General features: G+C 42.0%; 1 protein-coding gene across 1 annotated transcript in view; it reads left to right on the top strand.

The window, feature by feature from the left end:
- The window catches only part of LOC115463217 (peroxisomal multifunctional enzyme type 2-like), a 204254-nt gene that overhangs the window by 173171 nt on the left and 8875 nt on the right, over positions 1 to 22208 (top strand). The window contains exons 21-22 of the mRNA XM_030193529.1: positions 2049 to 2138; positions 4435 to 4573. Of these exons, the coding sequence (XP_030049389.1) occupies positions 2049 to 2138; positions 4435 to 4573 (229 nt within the window). The remainder of the gene's footprint in view (positions 1 to 2048; positions 2139 to 4434; positions 4574 to 22208) is intronic.

Raw genomic sequence — 22208 nt, forward strand, 5'->3', positions numbered from 1 at the left:
TTTCATGACATTGTAATGTTGTAGTATTGTACAAATTAAATAAAAATCCACAGCATTGCTATTACAATAAAGTTTAAAGCAGGAAGTTAAAAACAACTGTCACCTCGTTTACCCACCTGCTCCAAACTGTTGTACAAACAGAAGGCACAAAAAAAAAACAAAAAACCCACAGTGGGAAAGACCACAGAGATAATCCATGGAAAAACTTTTATTAATTGCTCAGTTCAATAATAATAGTAGACCCAAATGGCATACAGTACTAATCAAAAAGATGGGCCGTGTTTCAGCTAACAAGCCTTTCTCAGGGCTTGTAGTAATGCAAGCATTTGGACTATAAGTCAATATATGACATATGTCTATTTCACAGTATTAGAAGATGGTCTAAAACGACCGTGCAGTGTGCACTAGTGATATTCATATACCTCAAACTCCAAAATACTCCTGACAGACCCCAAAGGGCTGGGAAACCAAAAAGGCCTTTAATGGCTGTGGAATTATGCTCAATGAGTTGTTGTTGTTCTTTTTGCTAAGCTTTGAAAATGTATTAAACTTGTTTAAGTAAAATATATGTGTTTTAAAAATGTTATCTCTTTTGTACTTTGTAATTCCTTTGATTATTGTATTCTCACCTTGAATCTCAATTGAGTGATCTGACAGGTGATCAGTCTCCTATAACATAATTAGTTTTGTCCTCAATTTCTAAGGAAGCTGGTTCCACAAAAAGGGACCTGAACCAAATTTACTAATCTGAGTACATGACAAATAAAACCACTGAGAAAGGCAGAGCTTCAAGTTAACTTTTTTGAGAGGATCTTAATGAACAGCTGGGACTATATTGAATATGTCTGATTGCTAAATAATGGGGTAATTGTTTGTACAAGTTTTTAAAAATTATGTACACCATTTTAAACCTTCCCTAGCCTTTATGGACAGTCTGTGAAACCCGTAGAGGATGAATGTGCTCCTGTGTCCTACATCCAGTCAGCAGTCTAGCAGTGGCATTTTGCACCAGCTGAAACCTTTTTAGAGGAGTAGCCTAGTGGTTAGTGCAGTGGACTTTGATCCTGGGGAGCTGAGTTCGATTCCCACTGCAGCTCCTTGTGACTCTGGGCAAGTCACTTAACCCTCCGTTGCTCCTGGTACAAAATAAGTACCTGAATATATGTAAACCGCTTTGAATGTAGTTGCAAAAACCTCAGAAAGGCGGTATATCAAGTCCCATTTCCCTTTCCCCTTTCCCTTTGTTTTTACCTGATACAGGTCATTGGAATAACGCAGTCGCTTGTAGTTTTGATGTTCTAAATCATGTGTATTTTGATAGGAAAAAGTAGGTGCAAGTCTTCGCAGGTACTTTTAACATAAGCCGTTTTCAAAGTGAAAGTTCACGCGTTCTTCCATGTTGAAATTTGGTGCTGATATTGCAGGTAAAAAGTATATGTAGGTTTGGTAGCAATTCAGCAGTTTACAAATTGCCCACCTTAAGCGAATATACCTACAGAGGATAATTTCATAACGAGACACATGCATGCCTTTATAAAGTAGGCTCCCCAAACTATTCCCATAAATGTATACATACTTTCCACACAAATTAGATTGCAGAGCTGTCCCACCTTTGCCCAGAAACCACAGAGAATACCTGTGTGTGATCTTTTGGCACGCGTACCTGCACTCATGTATTGGGCTGCACAGTGTTATGATAAGCATTTTCAATATGTAAAACATGCACGGAAAGTGCCTTAAGAAGTATTGCTGAAGCACTCTGTCAATGAAGTTTGAAAAACTTTACATCCATCTTATGATGGGTTTCAAAATTGATTTTGATTCCATAGTTATTTATTTAGTAGAATTTATTTACTGCCCTTTTGAAGGAATTCACTCAAGGCAGTGTACAGTAAATATGGCAAAGCTTTTGTGATTTAAGCCAGACACTGGGTGAGTTCTGCTGTGGCCTTGCTATTTGGTAACAGTCTTACGTTCTGCGTTTAAAAGCTGCCTTTGTAATTTCCTTGGCTTAGTTGTTTTCATGTTCTGCATTTTCCATTTCCCAGGTTAAGGAAACTGGACAGACTTGCATTGCAGGAGCATATGTGGATCTTGTGTCGGGCTCCAATAAAAATTCAGTCAAAGACCAAGTTATGGTGAGTATGGGGGAGAGAGCACCCAGCCCTTAAAAATTCCCGAATTTTCACTTCACTTTCCTTTAATCTTAGCCCTTAAAGTAACGAGTGAAAAGTTGTGCATGTAGAGGAGAAGGGTTTTTATCTGAGTGCTTTTGGTTTATCTGAGTGCTCTTAGGGTTTTATCTGAGTGCTCATGGTACCCTGTTCATGCTGGTTTATGTGCATTGGGTAGATTAGTCTGTACATTTCTATAAACAAACCAGCCAACAAAAAGGAGAGTTGTTAGCTAACCATTACCTCAATGAACAGGAAATTATTTAAAAAATCATGTGGCACCCTGAGTTCCTTTTAGCCTCTTATTTCGAAAGGCTGTATGGGTCAAGTTGGTGCTCTGGTTCACCTTATATCACTGTCATTTCTTCCTGCTAAAAATATATATGATGTAAACATGGTTTCTTTTTAAAAAAGATATACTGTAAGCTTCCAAGTTTTTGGTCTTGCCATGTTACAGCTTTTTACTGTGCATGCAGATGAGACACTGGTACTTTGGCCTTTCATCTCAGGATATCAAAACTCACTTTATAAACACTGCACTTCAAGCATCTGAGATCCATACTTGCTATGAGTAACCCAGAAGTAGGTGTTCACAGCATACGACTCCCGCTCTGACATCCTTCTTTAGGTAGAGTACAGGTATGAGGATGGGTATGCATCCAAACCACCATGACATCGGTATTCCCTAAATGCATCACTTTGCACTAGTTTCATTGAAAAATGATTTCCTGCCTTTTAATTTGAGAGGCATTAGTTTTTCTTAAATTATTTAATTGTTCTGGCTTCTTAAAAAAAAAAAAAAAATTATATTTTTGTTACCTATAGCATTTTCTGAACTTTTCCCCATCACTTTGACTGCTATTTCGTTCTGCTAGATTGATTGTAACTGTTTTTCTAAGGTGAATCAATGTATGTCCTGACAGAAATTTAAAAAGAAGCCAGTGGAATTCTTTCTGTGCGGCAGTGTTTCCCATGAAGTGAAAATTGTAACCAGCTTGTTCTCCTCAGATCTCATGGCATGTTCCATTAGCCAAAAACCTCTTACTGTCACTTTTGAATGCTGATGTGTGGGAAACTGCGACAGAACAGTGGTATTTGCAGATAATTTGTGTGTTAAGAGTTCTTTAAGGAGACATCAGTATCACAGTAAAAAGACTGGCATAGTGAGTGACCTGAGATTGTTGTCTTTAAAATCGCTTTATCTGTTCTGATGCATTAGTAGTGTGTAGGCATCCGAGCTTGGACATTGAATCCTGAAATAGGTATCTCAGTGGGCAATGTTCAAAGTGATTTGACATGGGCAGAAAGCAATTTAGTTGTGTTAATCAGCTGCCTGAAAAATCAGCTCCCTCGATGCAGCTAAAAGGTAATGAGTTAAATTTTAGCTGCATGGTGAGGAGCCATTCCTTGGAGGTGGTGGTGGTAGGGGGAGTAAAGATGTAGATGGCATTTTCAAATTTTTGCCTGTACTTTTCCAAAACAAAATCTACCTGCAGAGTAAAGTTGGTTCAAGGAACCAGGGGAGCTTTGTCCTCGTGTGAGTTTTCAACTTACTATACTTTTAGAAGCATATTGAAAACATTGCTGTTTAGTGTGATGGATTTTAGGGTAAATGAGATTATGATACAAGATCTAATTTGATGAAATCTATAGTTTTCCTTGACTGGTGGAGTTAATATTGTTATCCGCTTACAATCTTTTAGGAAAGTTAGTGGAATATAAAACCATGTATAGTATAAACAGTAAAGTAGACAAGTCCATGCCCTTTGAAAATCAGAGCAAGGCCTGTGGGTGAAATGTTTGCTTGGACTTTGTCCTGATACAGACCACTGGAAATTCAATCCTTTAGGATTGATTCTGTAAATGAGTATCAGATACAGTACTGTGCAGCAGTGCAGAGTGACCATTCATGCCAAAATAAGATTTGTTCCTGGTCAAGATGCTAGTTATGGGCAGTACAATATGTGCAGAAATGTTCCCAATGACCCCCGCTAGTTATGTAGCTGAGCCCTTTTGTTTTCTGGAACAATGTTCCATTCTATGACCAGACAAGCTGTGCTTCTTCAATTTGTTGTTGCACAATGTCCCAGTGACCACATTATTTGCCTGGACGTAAGGCCGTGGTGTCTTCATTTTTTCTTTTTTTCCAGAGGAGTCAAGCATAGCAGTCAGTAGATGAGAATACCATACTATCCCCTGTTGTATCACTGCAAATTAACTGAGATTGACGTTTGTTTAAATTCTCTTATATGTATGTCAGGATTCTGGGCTGCAGAGTGATCTTGTCTTTGAAGAAATTGGTCGTCGCTTGAAAGAGGTTGGAAATCAGTTGGTAAAGAAAGTAAATGCCATCTTTCAGTGGGACATCACCAAAAATGGAAAGACCACAGCACAGTGGAGTAAGTCATCACATAAATTCATTTTTGCAATGTTCTTTATTGTTTTCTTTTTTTTATGTGGCATGAGATCAAATATTTTTATTTTTTAAGTTGAGGCATAATCCTCTGGCTTTGGCCAGAGTCCAAGCAGTTTCATATCTCCAGCGGGTTTAGGTGATAGGATGTTAAACCCTCTCCCTCATATGTAGATTCACAGTCCCAGCCTGAAGGCCAAGAAGGGACAGTCCTCAGCTTACAGCTCAGATGGTAGCATGAATTAATCTCAGTGCTTGACAGATCCCTAGTCCTTGGGGGTTATTTTATTTCTGCTACCACTTCTGTTGCTGTCGGAACATGAGTGTCTTCCCTGCACCACTCTTGTCTCTGAGTTTGTGCCTTGTAGTGCAGGAATTCTTGGCTGGCCAAACTCACTGTGTGGGAGTTCCTGCACCACACAAATTCACAGAGACTGTAAGATGAGTAGAGCTGACCTAAGGGGGATCCAGGGAGTTGGTTGGCTGACTTGGGAAGAAGGGCAGGGATTCTATTCCAGGTACTTCCTTGTGCAGAAAAAGACAGGGGGGATGCGTCCCATCGTAGACCTAAGGGCTCTGAACAAATTCCTAGTCTGAGAAAAGTTCAGGATGGTTTCCCTGGGCACCCTTCTTCCCATGATTCAAGAAAATGATTGGCTATACTGTCTGGACTAGAAGGGTGCATATACTCACATCCCGATACTTCCAGCCCACAGGAAGTATATGCGATTTCGGCTGGGAACACATCACTTTCAGTACAGCTTGTTGCCTTTTGGACTTGTGTCAGCCCCCAGGGTTTTTACAAAATGTCTATTGGTAGTTGCAGCATTGCTAAGCAGACTGGGAGTCCATGTGTTCCCTTATCTCGACAGTTGGCTGGTAAAGAGCACCTCGGAGGAAGGTGCTTGGGAGTCCATGCGGATGACTATTCGGGTGCTGGAGCTACTAGGGTTCTTTGTAAACTACCCCAAGTCCCATCTCCATCCGGCTCAACAATTGGAATTCATAGGAGCCCTGTTTGATACCAGGGCTGTCCAGGCATACCTTCCAGAGATGCGTGCAGACACCCTTCACTCCCTTGTTTCCAAGGTTCAGACGTTGCAGCACGTCACAGCTCGGCAGATGTTGAGATTACTGGGCTATATGGCTTCCACAGTTTGTTACTCCCATGGCAAATCACCACATGAGGTCTGCTGAATGGATCCTGGCTTCCCAGTGGTATCAAGCCACGGACAACCTATAGGATGTCATCCAAGTGTCACCGGAGCTGGTGCGCTCTCTTCAGTGGTGGACAATTTGACCTTGGGCCTCCCATTCAAAATTCCTCAGCCACAGAAAGTGCTGACGACGGATACTTCTCTCCTAGGTTGGGGAGCTCATGTAGATGGGCTTCCCTTCAGGAAACGAATCTTCACATCAATCTCCTGGAGCTCTGAGTGATATGGAACGCTCTAAAGGCTTTCAGAGACCGGCTGCCCCACCAAATTATTCTAATTCAAACAGACAATCAGGTTGTGATGTATTACACCAACAGGCAGGGGAGCAATGGATATCACCCTCTGTGTCAGGAAGCTGTCCAGATGTGGCTTTGGGCACGCTGTCACTGCATGTTTCTCCAAGCCACCTATCTGGCGAGCATAAACAGCCTAGCCGACAAGCAGAGCAGGATAATGCAACCACATGAGTTGTCTCTCAATATGGGCGTAGCCCGGAAGGTCTTCCGAGTGCGGGGCACCCCCTCGGTAGATCATTTGCTACTCAGCTCAATCACAAGGTCCCTCAGTTCTGTTCCAGGCTTCAGGCCCATGACAGACTAGCATCAGATTGCCTTTCTCCTTCATTGGGGGACAGGCCTTCTGTATGCATATCCTCCGATACCTGTAGTGGGAAAAACTTAGTTGAAATTCGACCATGGAACCATGATTCTCATTGCACCTTATTGACCGCGACAGATATGGTTCCCTCTTCTTCTAGAATTGTCCTCCGAAGAACCATAGAAGGATTTTTTCCCTGAAATAGTTGGCCAACTGGGACACTGAAGGCATACCATCACTTGGTGAGGTAAAAGGAGTGATGTCTAGAAGAGAATTCACCTGACGGAATAGCTTCCTTGCATCCAACATAACCGCTTGAATTTTTTATGGAAGAAAGCTCTCTTGGCTTGTTTGATTGCATATTTGTAAGTGTGACAAGAATGCTTCCATGCTAATAGGGCGCGATCGCTTTTGGACTTAAACCAAGCTCTCTCCAGCCTTCTAGTTTGTTGCTTCAGCACTTTAAGTTCATGAGTAAACCAAGTTTTAGATCTGCGGTGGAAGGAGGATTTAAGTTGCAAAGGGGCAAGACTGTCTAAGATGCCTTGACACCTGCTCTCCCAATGAGTGAGGTAATCAAAGGAGTCTGCATTTGCTTGCCAGTTGCACCCATAAATTTGTTTCCAAAACGATTTCAGATCAACTTCCCCTCTTGCACAGTAAGTAGTGGGCTCCTCGGGGAGTGGATGGCTGGTCTTCCGCCAGCGGATGGCAAACCTTAGTTGGTAGTGATCTGTCCAAGGGACGGCAGACCATGCAGAATTTGCTACACAGAGGACAGAGTCATTAAGGAACTTGAAAGCAAAGAGATCAAGGGTGTGACCTTTGAAGTGCGTCAGATGCAGATCAGGATAATGAAGATCCAGGAGGTTGAGGAAACTCAGGCATTGACTAGCGTTGGGAGAGTGCCGATTTTCTAAATGTAGGTTCAAGTCGCCAAGAATAAGGAGGTTGGAATAATTGGTGCAGGAAGCAGAGATAAAGTCCATGAACTCGGCCTGACAGGCAATCCAATTGTTTGGTGGTCTGTAGAACAGAATACAGCATAGACAATCTTAGAGAGATCTGCTGTGGACCTTGATGGAAGCGATTTCCAGACAGGGCGATATGGATTCATCTAGGGAGTCAACTCGGAGGCTCGAATGATAAATCACGGCAAGGCCCCCACCTCTTTTCCCCGGCCTAGTCCAGTGTATGATTTTGAAGCCAGGGGGGCAGAGGTCAAGAATAGGGTCCTTAGAGTCACATGTCCACGTTTCAGTGATGAAGAGAAGATCGAGATTATCCTGGGTGAGCCAGTCCGAGATTGTTTCCGGCTTGTTAACCACTGACCTTGCATTGATGTAGCCCACTTTGACGGATAGGTACAGATCCGGATGACTGACCGAGCAGGAGAGATACTTAAAGTAATTTTCCCTGGGGGAGCAACTGCGGTGTGTGACAAGCCGATGGAAAGCGTTGGAGTGGTGGCCAGAACGAGTATCTGTAGAGCGATGATTTGAAAGTCTAGTAGCTGTCCGAGCAGTGACCAGCACAGGAATGTTACTGCAGTCAGATATGAGTGAAGTGAGGGAGGCACGGATAAGAGTGACAAAATAGAGAATGGAGAGAAACTGGGAGGTGGGCATGGCAGGGACTGCACTACTGAACCAATGCAGAATCCAAAGTCAAGCAGCTTAAAAGCAGGCAGCAGGTGGCTGCAAAAGTGAAGTGCTGGAACTGGTCAGTGAACCGGCTGATGTAGAGCAGCACCTGGAACAAGAGAGCACTGATGACAATCAATAAAGAGTCACTGTAGCAGGTGAAGCTTCATATTTTGCACCAAGCCGTTTAGCTCTTCTGGATGAGTGCTGAGTGAGTGAGACCACGGATGACAGCAGCAGAAGGAGGGGAAACGAAGACCAGGGCAAAGGAGCAGGGCAAACGACGCTCCTCCCAAGTCGCAGCCGGATAGGTCCACTCCAGCGCAGGAACAGGAACAACAACCACCACACAGCGTAGCTCCGAGTTTTAGACGGCAACGTACAGCTGATTGGTGGTGGAAGCCGGCGGTCTGGAGCTGAGTGGCGGCGGAGAAGGCAGAGCTTGATGGCAACGGATGAGGCAGGCCGCGATATGGGCATATATAAAAAAATGAGTAAAATTTAGTGAAATAATAAGTTCCTATTTTATGCTAAAAGGATTAGATACTCCCTTTGTTGGTTGCAGTTTCACCTGATTGGTGTTTTTTGATGATATATAGTAGTAGCCTTGCTGTGCTACTCAAAACTTCTTGCGTAGCATACAGACCTCAATTTTATCCATCTCGGGTGTGTCTGACTCACTTAGTGTTTCAGTGATGATTCTTGGCTCCAAAATGGTTGGAAGCAGGTCATGTTTAATTCAGTGTTTGTTTTTGTCTGTCATATATATGTTGACTGCATTTTAGAAGCAAGACCTCCCTGTTTCTCATTAGGAATGGTTAGAGAAACTCTGGGATATTTGTGATGGAAAAATTAAGTTGAGAACTACAAGAGAAACTCCCATGCCTTTCAAAGATTTGGTTCCCCTTAATCATTACTGTGTTTTGTAATTATTGTGGCTACATGTTTGTTACTAGTATTTTGTGACAGGGAAAAGAGCCTGGAATACTTAAGGTTCTAGTCACAGGCTCACAGTCCCAAACCTCGTCCTGGAGGCACCTCGGCCAGTCAGATTTTTAGGACACCCATATGAGAGAGATTTGCATTCACTGCCTTCACTGTGTGCAGATCTATCTGATGAATATTCATTGTAGATATACTGAAAACCTGACTAGCTAAGGTGCCTCCAGGACCAGGTTTGGGAACCACTGCCTTAACAGGAGGTTTGGGGAAAACTATTAATGTGTGTATACTGCCCTCTTGTGTTGGAGCACACTAAAGTAATTTTTTTTTATTTTTGTTACATTTGTACCCTGCACTTTCCCACTCATGGCAGGCTCAATTCGGCGGGCAATGGAGGGTTAAGTGACTTGCCCAGAGTCACAAGGAGCTGCCTGTGCCGGGAATCGAACTCAGTTCCCCAGGACCAAAGTCCACCACCTTAACCACTAGGCTACTCCTCCACTCCTAGAGTAGCAGTGGACGCTGGTAGCAGAAATCCCTGACCTCCATAGGTATGTCCCTTTAAAGAGAGGGAAGGGTAAATAAGGCTTTTATACTTCCTGGACCATGCCCTCCTGGCTTCACCCCTCCTGTGTCACTTCCCCCTTGGGTGGGACCATGGGTTATGAGGTGGCTCTATGAAGGAAGTGGTAGCATCCGATAGACTCCCTCACATTATCCCTTTCCTTATTTTAGTGGTTTAAGCTGCTTTGGTGGTTGGTTATTTCTGAAAGGCGTATAGCAAGTGACACAATAAACATAAAGGGGTCTTAATGGCAGGGCAAGGGTGAAAAACTCTGTGTTTGAACTGAATCTTTAACTTTATAATAGACAGATACAGGTGATAGAAAAAGATTGCTTGGTACACCTGGTACTGCTGACATTTTCTGTTGTTTCTATCACTATAGAAACAATGCTTCAGTTGGATGACCAAGAAAACATTTTTTCCCCCTGAAACAAAGTAGCATATTAATTAGCCTCCTGTGTAAGAGGTGCTGGAACCTGTCTGTTTCTTTTATTTAATCAAGTAAATATATAGTACAGGATTAATATTGTATGCCATGAATACTTCAGTGGATCTATACACTTGTTTTTCATTTCTTCAACTTCTGTAAGGCACATTATTGTTTTGTGGACTCTTGGTTAACACTAATGATTGTAGACGTATGTCTGTCTCCATTTTTAATTGTGGCTTTCCTCACCAACGCCTACAAATAGCTTAGGTCTCCTAGGCTTTTGTTAACAGTATTTACAGTTCTCCTTTGGCCTACCTGCCAGGCCTCATCTATTATTAAATTTGTTGTTCGACCATGCTGCCTTGTCTTTTAATCTATGGCAGGTCACTTTTTCCCAGCTCTGCTCCACTGTGTTAGCAGGAGCTATTGACAGCAGTAGAAACAGTCTGAGCTCTGGAGCTTATTGGCCTGGTATCAACAGTTTATGTCCTTTAGCATAATGGCAGGGGACAAATAAAAGAATGAAATGATATACGAGTCTATTCTAGCATTACTAATACATTTCAGGCATCAAGGGGGTAATTCTATAAGGAATTATATAGAAGTAGGTGGCACATAAATGCCAGTATTCTAATGAACATACACAAACATAAATGACAATAACGCAGATACAAGCGATTCTGTAAGTGCATTCATATCTTGTATAGAATGTACTTTGCAGGTAGACGTTCACGTGGGTGGAGGATGAGCAAAGTGCACATTTAACATTCGTAACTTATAGAATACTATGTTATACGTGTAGCTCCCGAATCTAGGTGCGAGCATTTACAGCAGCTCTGTGGCTGGCATAAGTGTTCATGATATGGAGCAGATACCTTTGGGCTGCTTGGTTTATCCATTTGAACACTATTGTGACCCCCGAATCAGGCATCTTCTGACGCTGAAACACGTACCGTGTCGGGTCCCTTTTGTCCAAGAAGCAAATAAAGCGTCTTTTAAGCACCACCTCCTGTGTTGGATTGTCCTTCGGCCAACCTCTATTCTTCTTTTTGATCATGCCTACACACCTACATGCATCCATAACTGGTTCTGCTACTATTCTAAGAATGGAAAGTAGACACCTCCTTTACTTTATAGAATAGGCTCCAAATCGGCACCCTTTTTGCCCTTCAAGAGAGTGATTTTATAAACCAATTACTTGCTTAAAAAAGCTGTTTAGACATCTAAGTGAGTGTTTATAAAATTAGGTCACACTTAACAGTATATACAAGGTACAAACTGGCTCATGCTTTTATGTTAGATTCGCCTGTCTTACTGCTTTCCCTGAGCACATATGCGGAGTTGCAATTTACATGCATATGTTATAGAATAAATCTATTCTGCTTAAATGGACTTCAAACTATGTAAACACTGAGTAAACCCACAAAAAAATAGTTTGAAAATTTTTTTTGCAGTACTCTCACCTGTTCAAATAAAGACACCTTTAAACAAGCGAGACCTCAAATCTCCTGATAAGGGACAAATACCAAAGTTATAGAGATGTACAACTATCTTAAGTGGGAGTAAGATATTATCATTGGTCAATGAAGTAAAGTGGAAGAAAAAGAAAGAATCGGTACAAAAAACTCCCAAACCATGGAGAAAAACTACTGATACAAAAAAAAAAAAACTCTTTCCACCACATAAAAAACAACACATTGAATGCACATGCAAAAATACATGTATATATCTAATACTCAAAAAATGTGTAAAGATACACCAAGCAAAAAATGGTGGATCTTGCCTATAGTGAAACACCACCTATGCAAGTAAGCTTACTTCTCAAAGAGTGAGAGAAAAAGTCAACAAAAGTTCAGGATGGATCATATTCAAAACTTCAAAGAGCAACACAAACAAAAATCCCAATAACCCAAAAAGAGAGTCACTTAGCTGGAAAAACGCTGCTCCTTTGCAAGCCAGACGTCCTCACTTGACTCAACAGGAGTCTTTTCCTCCAGTATTTGACACAGATCTCATCCTCCGACACTACGCAGTGCACTGTCGGTTCACATAGGACATAATCATTATTTCAAAAGCAATTCTTCTTCCACAACAAGAGCGCCTCGTTTCGCAAATAGTATATTGCTGCTTCAGGAAGAGAAGAAAAAACTTCACACCATCATCACAGGCTCAAAAGATGGCGCTGGGAAACCCAAGATGCTTACAGTTTCAATGACTGATGGATGCCTGCTGTCCAATATTTGAACAGGTGAGAGTACTGCAAAAAACTTTTTTTCAAACTATTTTTTTGTGGGTTTACTTTGTTATAAAATAACCATATAATTTGAAATAGGTTTACAGTTTATCACATATTCCACCACCTCACTGACCCACAAATCTTTTGTCAGTAAGCCTTATGCACCAACCTCGTCATTGGTATGGTGGATTGTTAATCTTTTTATATAAATTTTTTTGTCTCGTGTATAAACACCCCCCAACAATTTTGGCAGTTTTAAATAGATTTTAAATAAATTTTCATATATCTTCATAACATCTTAGATGTAATGAAATACTCATGGATGAAAATGCTGCCGTCGGCCGGGGGTTATCCGTCTGACATAGACTGTTTCACTAACATCCTGTTTCAAGGCAGCATGTATGCTATAGAAGTGTTCTCATTCATCAGATAAAAAGTATATTGTGTTTGCGAAAAAAACTTCCATATGTTAATTGGCTGATCAGTGGATTTCTTCTTTGGCAGCATTGAATACTCCCCCTAATCCCCAGTCATCACTGTGACATTCACCCCTCTAAATCCTTTCCATTATCCTAGCATGAAGTCTTACCATTCTGCAGAGTCTGGTATTTCACATGCAAGATCAATGTGAGAGCTTTCTTACATGCACAGCTGCAGTTACCATGAGGCGAAGGTTCATCCACTATATAGTGACGTGCCACCCAGCAGTATCATTCTGAGTCTGCACCAGTGTGAGCAGAAGGGATTGTTAGCAAAAAGAAACCTAATTAGCTGGTGTTTTTCACTCGGGCAGTTTGGTGACCAGGACATCTGCTGAAATGTTATGGTTAAACTTTGATTATTTTGATTGTAAACTGTGTTGATCAGTAGGACAGTGTTGGTGCATGTACAGTTGTAAGGTTTGGTCATGAGTCCAAACTCTGTGACAACACAGATTCTGCGACACAGTAATATAGTCTGTTCAGTTAGTAAGTTACAATGACACCTAAGCATATGGGGAAGAATTCTATAAATGGTGTTCAAATTTCAGCGCTAGAAAAAAATAGCGCAAAGCCTGACTCTGTAAAGAATGCGTGCCCTTTATAGAATCGGTCTTTGCACCAATCCTCCATCTAACTTTAGGCACCAGACTTACACCTGCTGAAATATGATGTAAATACTGTTGCCCAAGTCAGGCGCTGAGGCAGTATTCTGTAACGAGACGTGTAACTTTTCGAAACACCTCAGACAATGCCCATGGCCACGCCCGCTTTTGAGTTACACACTATTAGAGTTGAGTGTCATGCCTTATAGAATAGCGTGCAGCTAGATGCATGCACAAATTTTAATGAATGCCAGTTAACTTGGTTGTTAGCACCCAAATATTGATGTTAAATGGCTCAGCCAATTAATTTGCGCACACAGTTCGAGCACACCCATATTTCGTTGTGCAATTCTAGGCACCATATATAGAATCTGGGGGATGGTGGTTTTTTTTTTTTAATTCTTTGGATCCTAGCTTTCACAAAATAGTCACTTATAAATTGTTGTTAACTGCAATAATTAAACCCCCTATGTGTGTTCTTACTCCAGCTCTTTGCCCTTAACTCTGAGCCACCACTTTTAAGCATGGATTAAATTACACATGATATCCTGTGCGCTTACTTTGAAGATTTCACCTCATTAATGTGGCTAATAAACAATTTTTGCATAGGGAAACGCATTTATCGTACTAAAAACTTGATTATTGTTCCCTGAATAAATGCAGCAGTTGAAGAGAACTGACACTAGATGAAATAGTTTTGATAACTAGCAATCCCGCAATTTATATGTTGTACCTGTGAGAGTTTCGTCTCTGCTTACTAGCCACTTGCTTTCTTTTTTTTGAAATTAGCTTTTCAGCTGCAAACCATTCATTGGAAAAACCAATTATAACTAAAATGATGTCCCTGTAGGGATTAAGCAAGGAGTGAAACATTCCTATGATTTTAGTACATAGACATAAGAGTTTTCCTTTTGTATTTAAAGGTGCAGCATATTACAGTTCGAGAAACAAATCAGTTTTAGCAAATCAAAATAACACACATTTGCTTGAAAATAAAGGGAAACCATAGATGGAAATTAATATTGGAGCTTCAGAGGTTGGAGAACAAGGCCAGTGCTGGGTAGACTTCTACGTTCTGTGCCCTGATCTTAGCTGAATAGATTTGGATAGGCTGGAGTGGAGCTGCTCAGGGGCTTCGATGTTAACTTCAGAAATTTTAGATCACAGTCGGTGCAGGGCACACTTCTACGGTCTGTGCCCTGAAAATGGCAAGGGCAAATCAAGACCAGGTATACATGTGAAGTATCGAATGTAATGAGTTTATATTGTTAGGCAGACTGGATGGACCATGCAGTTTACTAGCAGGCTTATTTTCGAAAGAGAAGGGCGCCCATCTTTCGACACAAATCGGGAGATGGGCGTCCTTCTCCCAGGGTCGCCCAAATCGGCATAATCGAAAGCTGATTTTGGCCATCCTCAACTGCTTTCCATCGCGGGGATGGCCAAAGTTCACGGGGGCGTGTCGGAAGCGTAGCGAAGGCGGGCTGGGCGTGCCTAACACATGGGCGTCCTCGACCCATAATGGAAAAAAGAAGGGCGTCCCTGACGAGCACTTGGGTAACTTTACTTGGTTCATTTTTTCTTATGACCAAGCCTCAAAAAGGTGCCTGAACTGACCAGATGACCACCGGACGGAATTGGGGATGTCCTCCCCTTACTCCCCCAGTGGTCACTAAACCCCTCACACCCTCAAAAAAACCCCTTTTTAAATATTTGTTGCCAGCCTCAAATGTCATACCCAGCTCCATGACAGCAGTATGCAGGTCTGTGGAGCAGTTTTAGTGGGTGCAGTGCACTTCAGGCAGGTGGACCCAGGCCCATCCCTCCCCTAACTGTTACACTTGTGGTGGTAAATGTGAGCCCTTCAAAACCCACCACAAACCCACTGTACCCACATGTAGGTGCTCCCCTTCATCCGTAAGGGCTATGGTAGTGGTGTACAGTACTAGGTTTTGTGTGGGGGGGGGGGGGGGGGGTTGGGGGGCTCAGCACTCAAGGTAAGGGAGCTATGCACCTGGGAGCAATTTCTGAAATCCACTGCAGTGCCCCCTAGGGTGCCCGGTTGGTGTCTTGGCATATCAGGGGGACCAGTGCACTATGGATGCTGACTCCTTCCACGACCAAATGGCTTGGATTTGGTCGTTTCTGAGATGGGCGTCCTCGGTTTCCATTATCGCTGAAAATTGGGGACGACCATCTCTAAGGTCGACCTAAATGTTGTGATTTGGGCGTCCCAAACTGTATTATCAAAACAAAAGATAGACGCCCATCTTGTTTTGATAATACGGGTTTCCCCGCCCCTTCGCCAGGACGTTCTGCGAAGACGTCCTCAGGAAAACTTGGGCGCCCCTTTCGATTATGCCCCTCCACGTTAACTATGTATGTATGTTACTATGTAACTAGTGGGAAATGATTTGCTTTGCAGTAGACATTGGGCTATTTGAGATGTTAGTTTGATTTTATTGTAAAGCCACTATGTTCTCAATGAAATCCTGCTTTGCATTACCTTGTGATGAAAAAAAAAATATCACTTGACTAAAAAAACAAATCACTCAGAAAACAAAGATGAAATGGCAAAGCATATCTTGTTCCAGCATTATTTTAAATGAGCAATGAGATATCTGCCAGTTTTCTGCTTCCTAGTAGATCATTCTGGCAGGACATTTGATATGAGAAATAAGATTCTTGAAATTGACATGTTGAGAAATGGCTGTGTTAAAGGAAGGAACATGGGGAAGCAGTAGATTGAGCTTTAAGATGTTTAAGAAAAAAATATTGTATGGCTTTGTTCCTATGAAGTCAGCAAGAACGTTTCAACCTGTCTCCTATGTCAAATTTCTCTGTTTCGTGAAGGTAGCGATGTTTCAATTGGTCTGAAAATAGCAGGGAAGGTAGTTTAAGTTGCATAGAGGGGCATAATCGAACGAAAACGTCTATCTCCATGGGCGTTTATCTCCAAGAACGGGTCCGTGAAGGGGCAGACCGAACCGTATTTTGGGAAAAAATAGACGTCCATGTTTTATTCGACAATTTGTGAGCTGGGCGTTTTTGTTTTTCAGCGATAATGGAAAATGAAAGCGCCCAGCTCAAAAACGAATAAATCCAAGGCATTTGTTCGTGGGAGGGGCCAGGAGTCGTAGTGCACTGGTCCCCCTCACATGCCAGGACACCAACCGGGCACCCTAGGGGGCACTTTTACAAAAAAAAAAAAAACAGGTAAAAGAGCTCCCAGGTGCATAGCACCCTTCCCTTGTGTGTTGAGCCCCCCAAATCCCCCTCAAAACCCACTGCCCACAAGTCTACACCATTACTATAGCCCTAAGGGGTGAAGGGGGGCACCTACATGTGGGTACAGTGGGTTTGGGGGGGCGGTTTGGAGGGCTCCCATTTACCAGCACAAGTGTAACAGGTGGGGGGGGGATGGGCCTGGGTCCACCTGCCTGAAGTCCACTGCACCCCCTAATAACTGCTCCAGTGACCTGCATACTGCTGCCAGGGAGGTAGGTATGACATTTGAGGGTGAACATAAAAAGTTGTGAAACGGCATATTTTTGTGGTGGGAGGGGGTTTGTGACCACTGGGGGCGTCAGGGGAGGTCATCCCCGACTCCCTCCAGTGGTCATCTGGTCGTTTAGGGCACTTTTTGGGGCCCTATTCGTGGAAAAACAGGGTCCAGGAAAAGTGCCCTAAATTCTCGCTAAAAACGCATATTTTTTTCCATTATCGGCGAAAGGCGCCTATCACTGATCGGCCGATAACCACACCCCAGTTCCGCCTTTGACACGCCCCCATCAACTTTGTCCGCATCCGCGACGGAGTGCAGTTGAAAACGTCCAAATTCGGCTTTCGATTATACCGCTTTATTCGTTTTTGTGAGATAAACGTCTATCTCCCGATTTGGGTCGCAATATAGGCGTTTTTCTTTTTCAATTATAAGCACAATTTGCACAATTTTGACAGATTTCCAAACTTCTATGTTTATTATACTGCTCGATCAGTAACCTTTCTAAGTGGTTTACATTTCATCATAAATAATGAAGGAAAGAGATGAGAGAGAAAAATTACATAATGATGGGACAGAGAAGGAGATATAGATGTAAGGTGATTCCAGGACATCCACACCATACCTCCCAGGAGGTCAGCGAATAGAGGGGCCATGACTGTGGGAATATAGATTTAGTCCCCATAGGGATCCTTAAAGAGAGAGGTTGTCAGGTCCTCTTTAAAGTGGAATCTGCCAATCAGTGTTTACCTCCAGGTTAAGGCCCACCCAATTGTGGGGGGGGAGGAGGGGAGAGATTTCAGCTGATCAGCTTTCACCTTGGTTTCAAGTCCTTCCCTTAGCTACACCCACTGCTGCCTCTTTTGATGTTACAGGAAAGGGTCATGAGCCATGCCCCAAATTGTCATAAAAATACCCCTAAGAATGATCCCTTTGACATATCCAAAATGTTGGCTTCCATGGGAGCTCACATAGGCACAGTGGCCATTTTTGCCATCTTGATGTTTGAGGAAGTTGCATTAACTACAGTATGGTATCTATGCCTGATCTCCATCGATGCCCTGCTTAGTTCCCGCCCCCTAACACAACATGCACTTATCGATCAAATTAGCGTATGCTAAACCATCGAGGAAACAGTCACTATGCTTCTGTGGCAGCCGTTAATATGCACTGATTAATGTGTTAACTGTTTTATGCATTTTAGTAAAAGGGCACCTTAGAATCCAAAAAAGAAAAAACAAAAAGGCATGTAGTAACTCAATAAATGTACTAACCACCATACTTATTAAGTGAAAATATGATTATAATTTAAGAGTAAGTGAACAAGCAAGGCAGAGTACATGGACCATTTTGATCTTTATCTTCCTCTACTACGTTGCCACTGTAGTGCTGAACAGTATATCTTCTGTATGTGTTCAGCTACTCAGTGGAGTACCAAGGTGGGGGCGGTCCGCCCCGGGTGCACGCCGCTGGGGGGTGCCGCGGCGCGCCTGCTGCGAGAGTTCGCTAACTTCTCTCGTTCGCTGCAGCTCCCTCTGCCCCGGAACAGGTTACTTCCTGTTCCGGGGCAGAGGAAGCTGCAGCGAACGAGCAAAGTTAGTAGTAAACTTGCAGCAGGCGCGCTGCGGCACCACCCCCCCAGCGGCATGCAACCGGGGGGGGGGGGGTCGCTGCACCCGGGGGGCGGGGCGCCGCCCCGGGTGTCCGCTCCCCTAGGAACGCCACTGCAGCTACTGCCAGCATAATGTAGCAAGATTAAACTAAGACAAGAACCTGTGGGAGAAGGGGAGCTTATAAATGCAGCATTTGGACTAGTATCTGAGGCAGTAGCAGACAAGAAGTGGGTGTGGCAATTGTTGCGGGCAGTTGGGGGGTGCCAGTAGACGGCAAAAGAAATAAAGTAGTAGCAGATGTAGGTAGGAAGGGTTGTGCCAGTAACATTGGACAAACTAGGATAGAAACCTGGAGGAAAAAAGTAACAGGAAGGAAACGGAAAGGAATAGAAGTACAGTATTTACAAATCATAGTTACTTTTTTTTTTTTTTAAGGCAAGGAAACCAATTCTTAGCAGTTGCCATGATGATGGATATTATACAGCCTGCCAAGATCCCGACAGTTGTTTTTATCCCCATAAATTTAGTAAATGCACTCTCATCCCGCTCCATACCTAAATATATTGACATCTCTGTACTGATTTAATTGATTGTGGTTGTTTACTGGCACTTTATTGGGACTCTTTCTCGTTTTGTTTGCTAAATTTCTCTCATTTTTGCCTAAATGTACAGCACACACCTTAGGTAAATTTTTTTAAACATACTTTGAAAAGTATGTCTCGTACCACAAGATCAGTTTTCACATACTACATGCTTTGTAACCATTTATAAGAAATGAATGTACATTTGCATACGAGACAGTTCCAAGACTAAAAGTCTAAGTTCTAATAATTAAAACTGCATTAAACAGATTGCTGTTGAAAGATTAACAGATGAAAGGGCATTTTTAGCAGCAGAGAGTACATAATAGGAGATTAGAGTAAAAAGATCAAATAAAAGTTCACAGTCAAAATGTTAAGGGGGAAAAGCAGACTTTTTCCAGACAGAAATGTATAAAACTTGCAATGTTTTGCAATTCCACTCATCACTTTGAAATAAAGGTCAACAAAAATGTATCAGGTGACTTTTTTTTTTAAAGTGAACTAATGTAAAATATTTTTTTTGATTAACTGTCACAAGCTGAACAATCCCTTGTATCATGGAAGGGCGGTATATCAAATTCATTACCCTCGCCCTTCTTCAGGTCAGAATGAAATAAGCAGGTAAAGGCAGAGGATATCTGAATACAGAAAGGAATTATAGATTACCTTACAATGATGGGGTGAAGGGGAAAAAGAAAGGGGTCAATGAGCGATAACTATTTTATTTATAGTATTTTATAATGTCTAGTTCACTGTTAGATTCAATTTGATGGACTGTAAAAGGAATTATGCAGAATTTATTAATGTATGCTGCTTGTGGAATTATGTCAGGGGCATCCAAGTTTTTTCAACAGTGGGCTGCATGGTTAGCCTCTTATAGCATGATTTATACTTTAAAAAAAAATCTGGAATCTCATCTGAAACTGACTTCATATTCACCACATAGCTTTGCAATGCTTCAAAATCAAAAGCCCTGTTTATTAAGCCACAATGTAGGCGCGCTAACTTTTTAGCACGCGCTAACGATAGAGACACCCATTATATTCCTATGGGTGTCTCTAGTGTTAGCACGCACTAAAAAGTTTGTGCGCCTACAGCACAGCTTAGTAAACAGAGCCTCAAGAGTGCTAGCTAATTAGGTAAACATTTATGTTCCTAAAAATCTCAAATGGGTCACATTGGATACTCCTGGTTTGTGTCGTCATAGAAACTGCTAACATTTTTCAGATTGGTGCTACAAAAATATTTTAAAGGAAGAAAGTGACAGAAAAGCAGCCAGATTACTTCTGGTAGTGAGTTTCAAAGGTCAAAGTCTCTCACCACTTTCTTTTTATATGTCTTACATTCTTGGATAGTTCCAAATTTCCTTTTTAATATCCCGATCACAAGGTCACTGATGCCATTTTTGACATCGGTATCTCTCCCAAATCTTCCTTGGTGACGATCGAAGCAAAGAGTTCATTTAATCTCACCGCTGTGGCTTTGTCTTCCCAGATTGCCCTTTTTACCCCTCGGTCAACTAATTGTTTTGCCAGCTTCTTGCTTTTAATATAACCAAAGAAATTTTTACTATATGTTTTTGCCTCCAATGTAGTCTTTTTTTTCAAAGCCTCTCTTTGCCTTCCTTATCAGCGCTTTGCATTTAACTTGCCATTCCTTATGCTTTTTCTTATTATTTTCAGTTGGACATCACTTCCATTTTCTGAAGGATTTTTTTTTAAAGCTCTAATAGCTTCCTTCACCTCACTTTTTAACCATGCCGGCTGTCGTTTGGTCTTCCTTCCTCCTTTCTTAATACACGGAATATATTGGACCTGGGCTTCCAGGATGGTATTTTTGAACAGCATCCACGCCTGATGTAAATTTTTGACCTTCGTAGCTGCTCCTCTGAGTTTTCTTTTCACAGTTCTTCTCATTTTATCATAGTTTCCTTTTTTGAAAGTTAATGTAAATGTATTGGATTTCCTGTGTGTACTTATGTCAGTCCTAGCTTTTGTATCAGATGATGCCATCTGATGATCACTGGTGCTCAGATGGGTGATGGGTAGCCACATGGACATTAGACACATTTTCTCCTCTTTTTTTATTTTAAAGTATTAGATACAATGTTGCCCCTTCCCTCTTGGGATGGGGCATCTGTGATCTCTCTACTGCTTACTGATTCTGCAGATGGGACTCTCCAATCTACATCTAGCAGATTAAACATTCTCAGCATCACCACCTTTCTCTTCATTGTCATCTTTGACTAAATCCCTGTTCAGTTCCTCACTCTGAGTCGGAGGTCTATAGACAAGCACATATGTGGATGGAAGTTCCGACTCCTCTTTCCGGGATTGTTACAGCACTTTCTCTTTTTGTCATCCTCTCAGCATTTATCACTGTATTATTTTTGGCATGCAGAGATAAAATATGGACATGTGTTTTGGAGCTGTTATTTTGGACAAGAGTTTGCTATAGCCCTGCTCTGATCATCCCGGCTTCTAGGGGAAAAGTCTAGGCAAGTACATAAGTATTGCCACACTGGGACAGACCAAAGATCCATCAAGCCCAGTATCCTGTTTCCAACAGTGGCCAATCCAGGTCACAAATACCTGGCAAGATACCAGAAAAGCTCAATACATTTTATGATGCTTATCCCAGAAATAAGCAGTGGATTTTCCCAAGTCAATTTAATACTGGTCTGTGGACTTTTCCTTTAGGAAGCTGTCCAGACCCTTTTTAAACCCCGCTAAGCTAACTGCCTTTACTACATTCTCTGGCAACGAATTCCAGAGTTTAATTACACGTTGAGTGAAGAAATATTTTCTCCAATTCATATTAAATTTACTACTTTGTAGCTTCATCGCATGCCCCCTAGTCCTAGAATTTTTGCAAAGAATAAATGATTCACGTCAACTCATTCCACTCCACTCATTTTTTTATAGTCCTCTATCATATCTGCCCTCAGCTGTCTCTTCTCCAAGCTGAAGGAGCCCTAGATGCTTCATCCTTTCCTCATAGAGAAGTCGTCCCATTCCCTTTATCATTTTCGTCGCCCTTCTCTGTACCTTTTCTAATTCCACTATATATTTTTTGAGAGTAAAACCCAGTGTTTTGTGTAGTGGTTTCTGCACACTTCTGCATTTCAATATTTTTTTCTTTGTATCATTAAGTTACTAATTGAACTTTTTAACATTAACACTTCTTAAAAATCATGAAGTAGAGGAGTGTG

This window comes from Microcaecilia unicolor, chromosome 2 (assembly GCF_901765095.1).
Source record: "Microcaecilia unicolor chromosome 2, aMicUni1.1, whole genome shotgun sequence".
NCBI classification, from domain to species: Eukaryota; Metazoa; Chordata; class Amphibia; order Gymnophiona; family Siphonopidae; genus Microcaecilia; species Microcaecilia unicolor.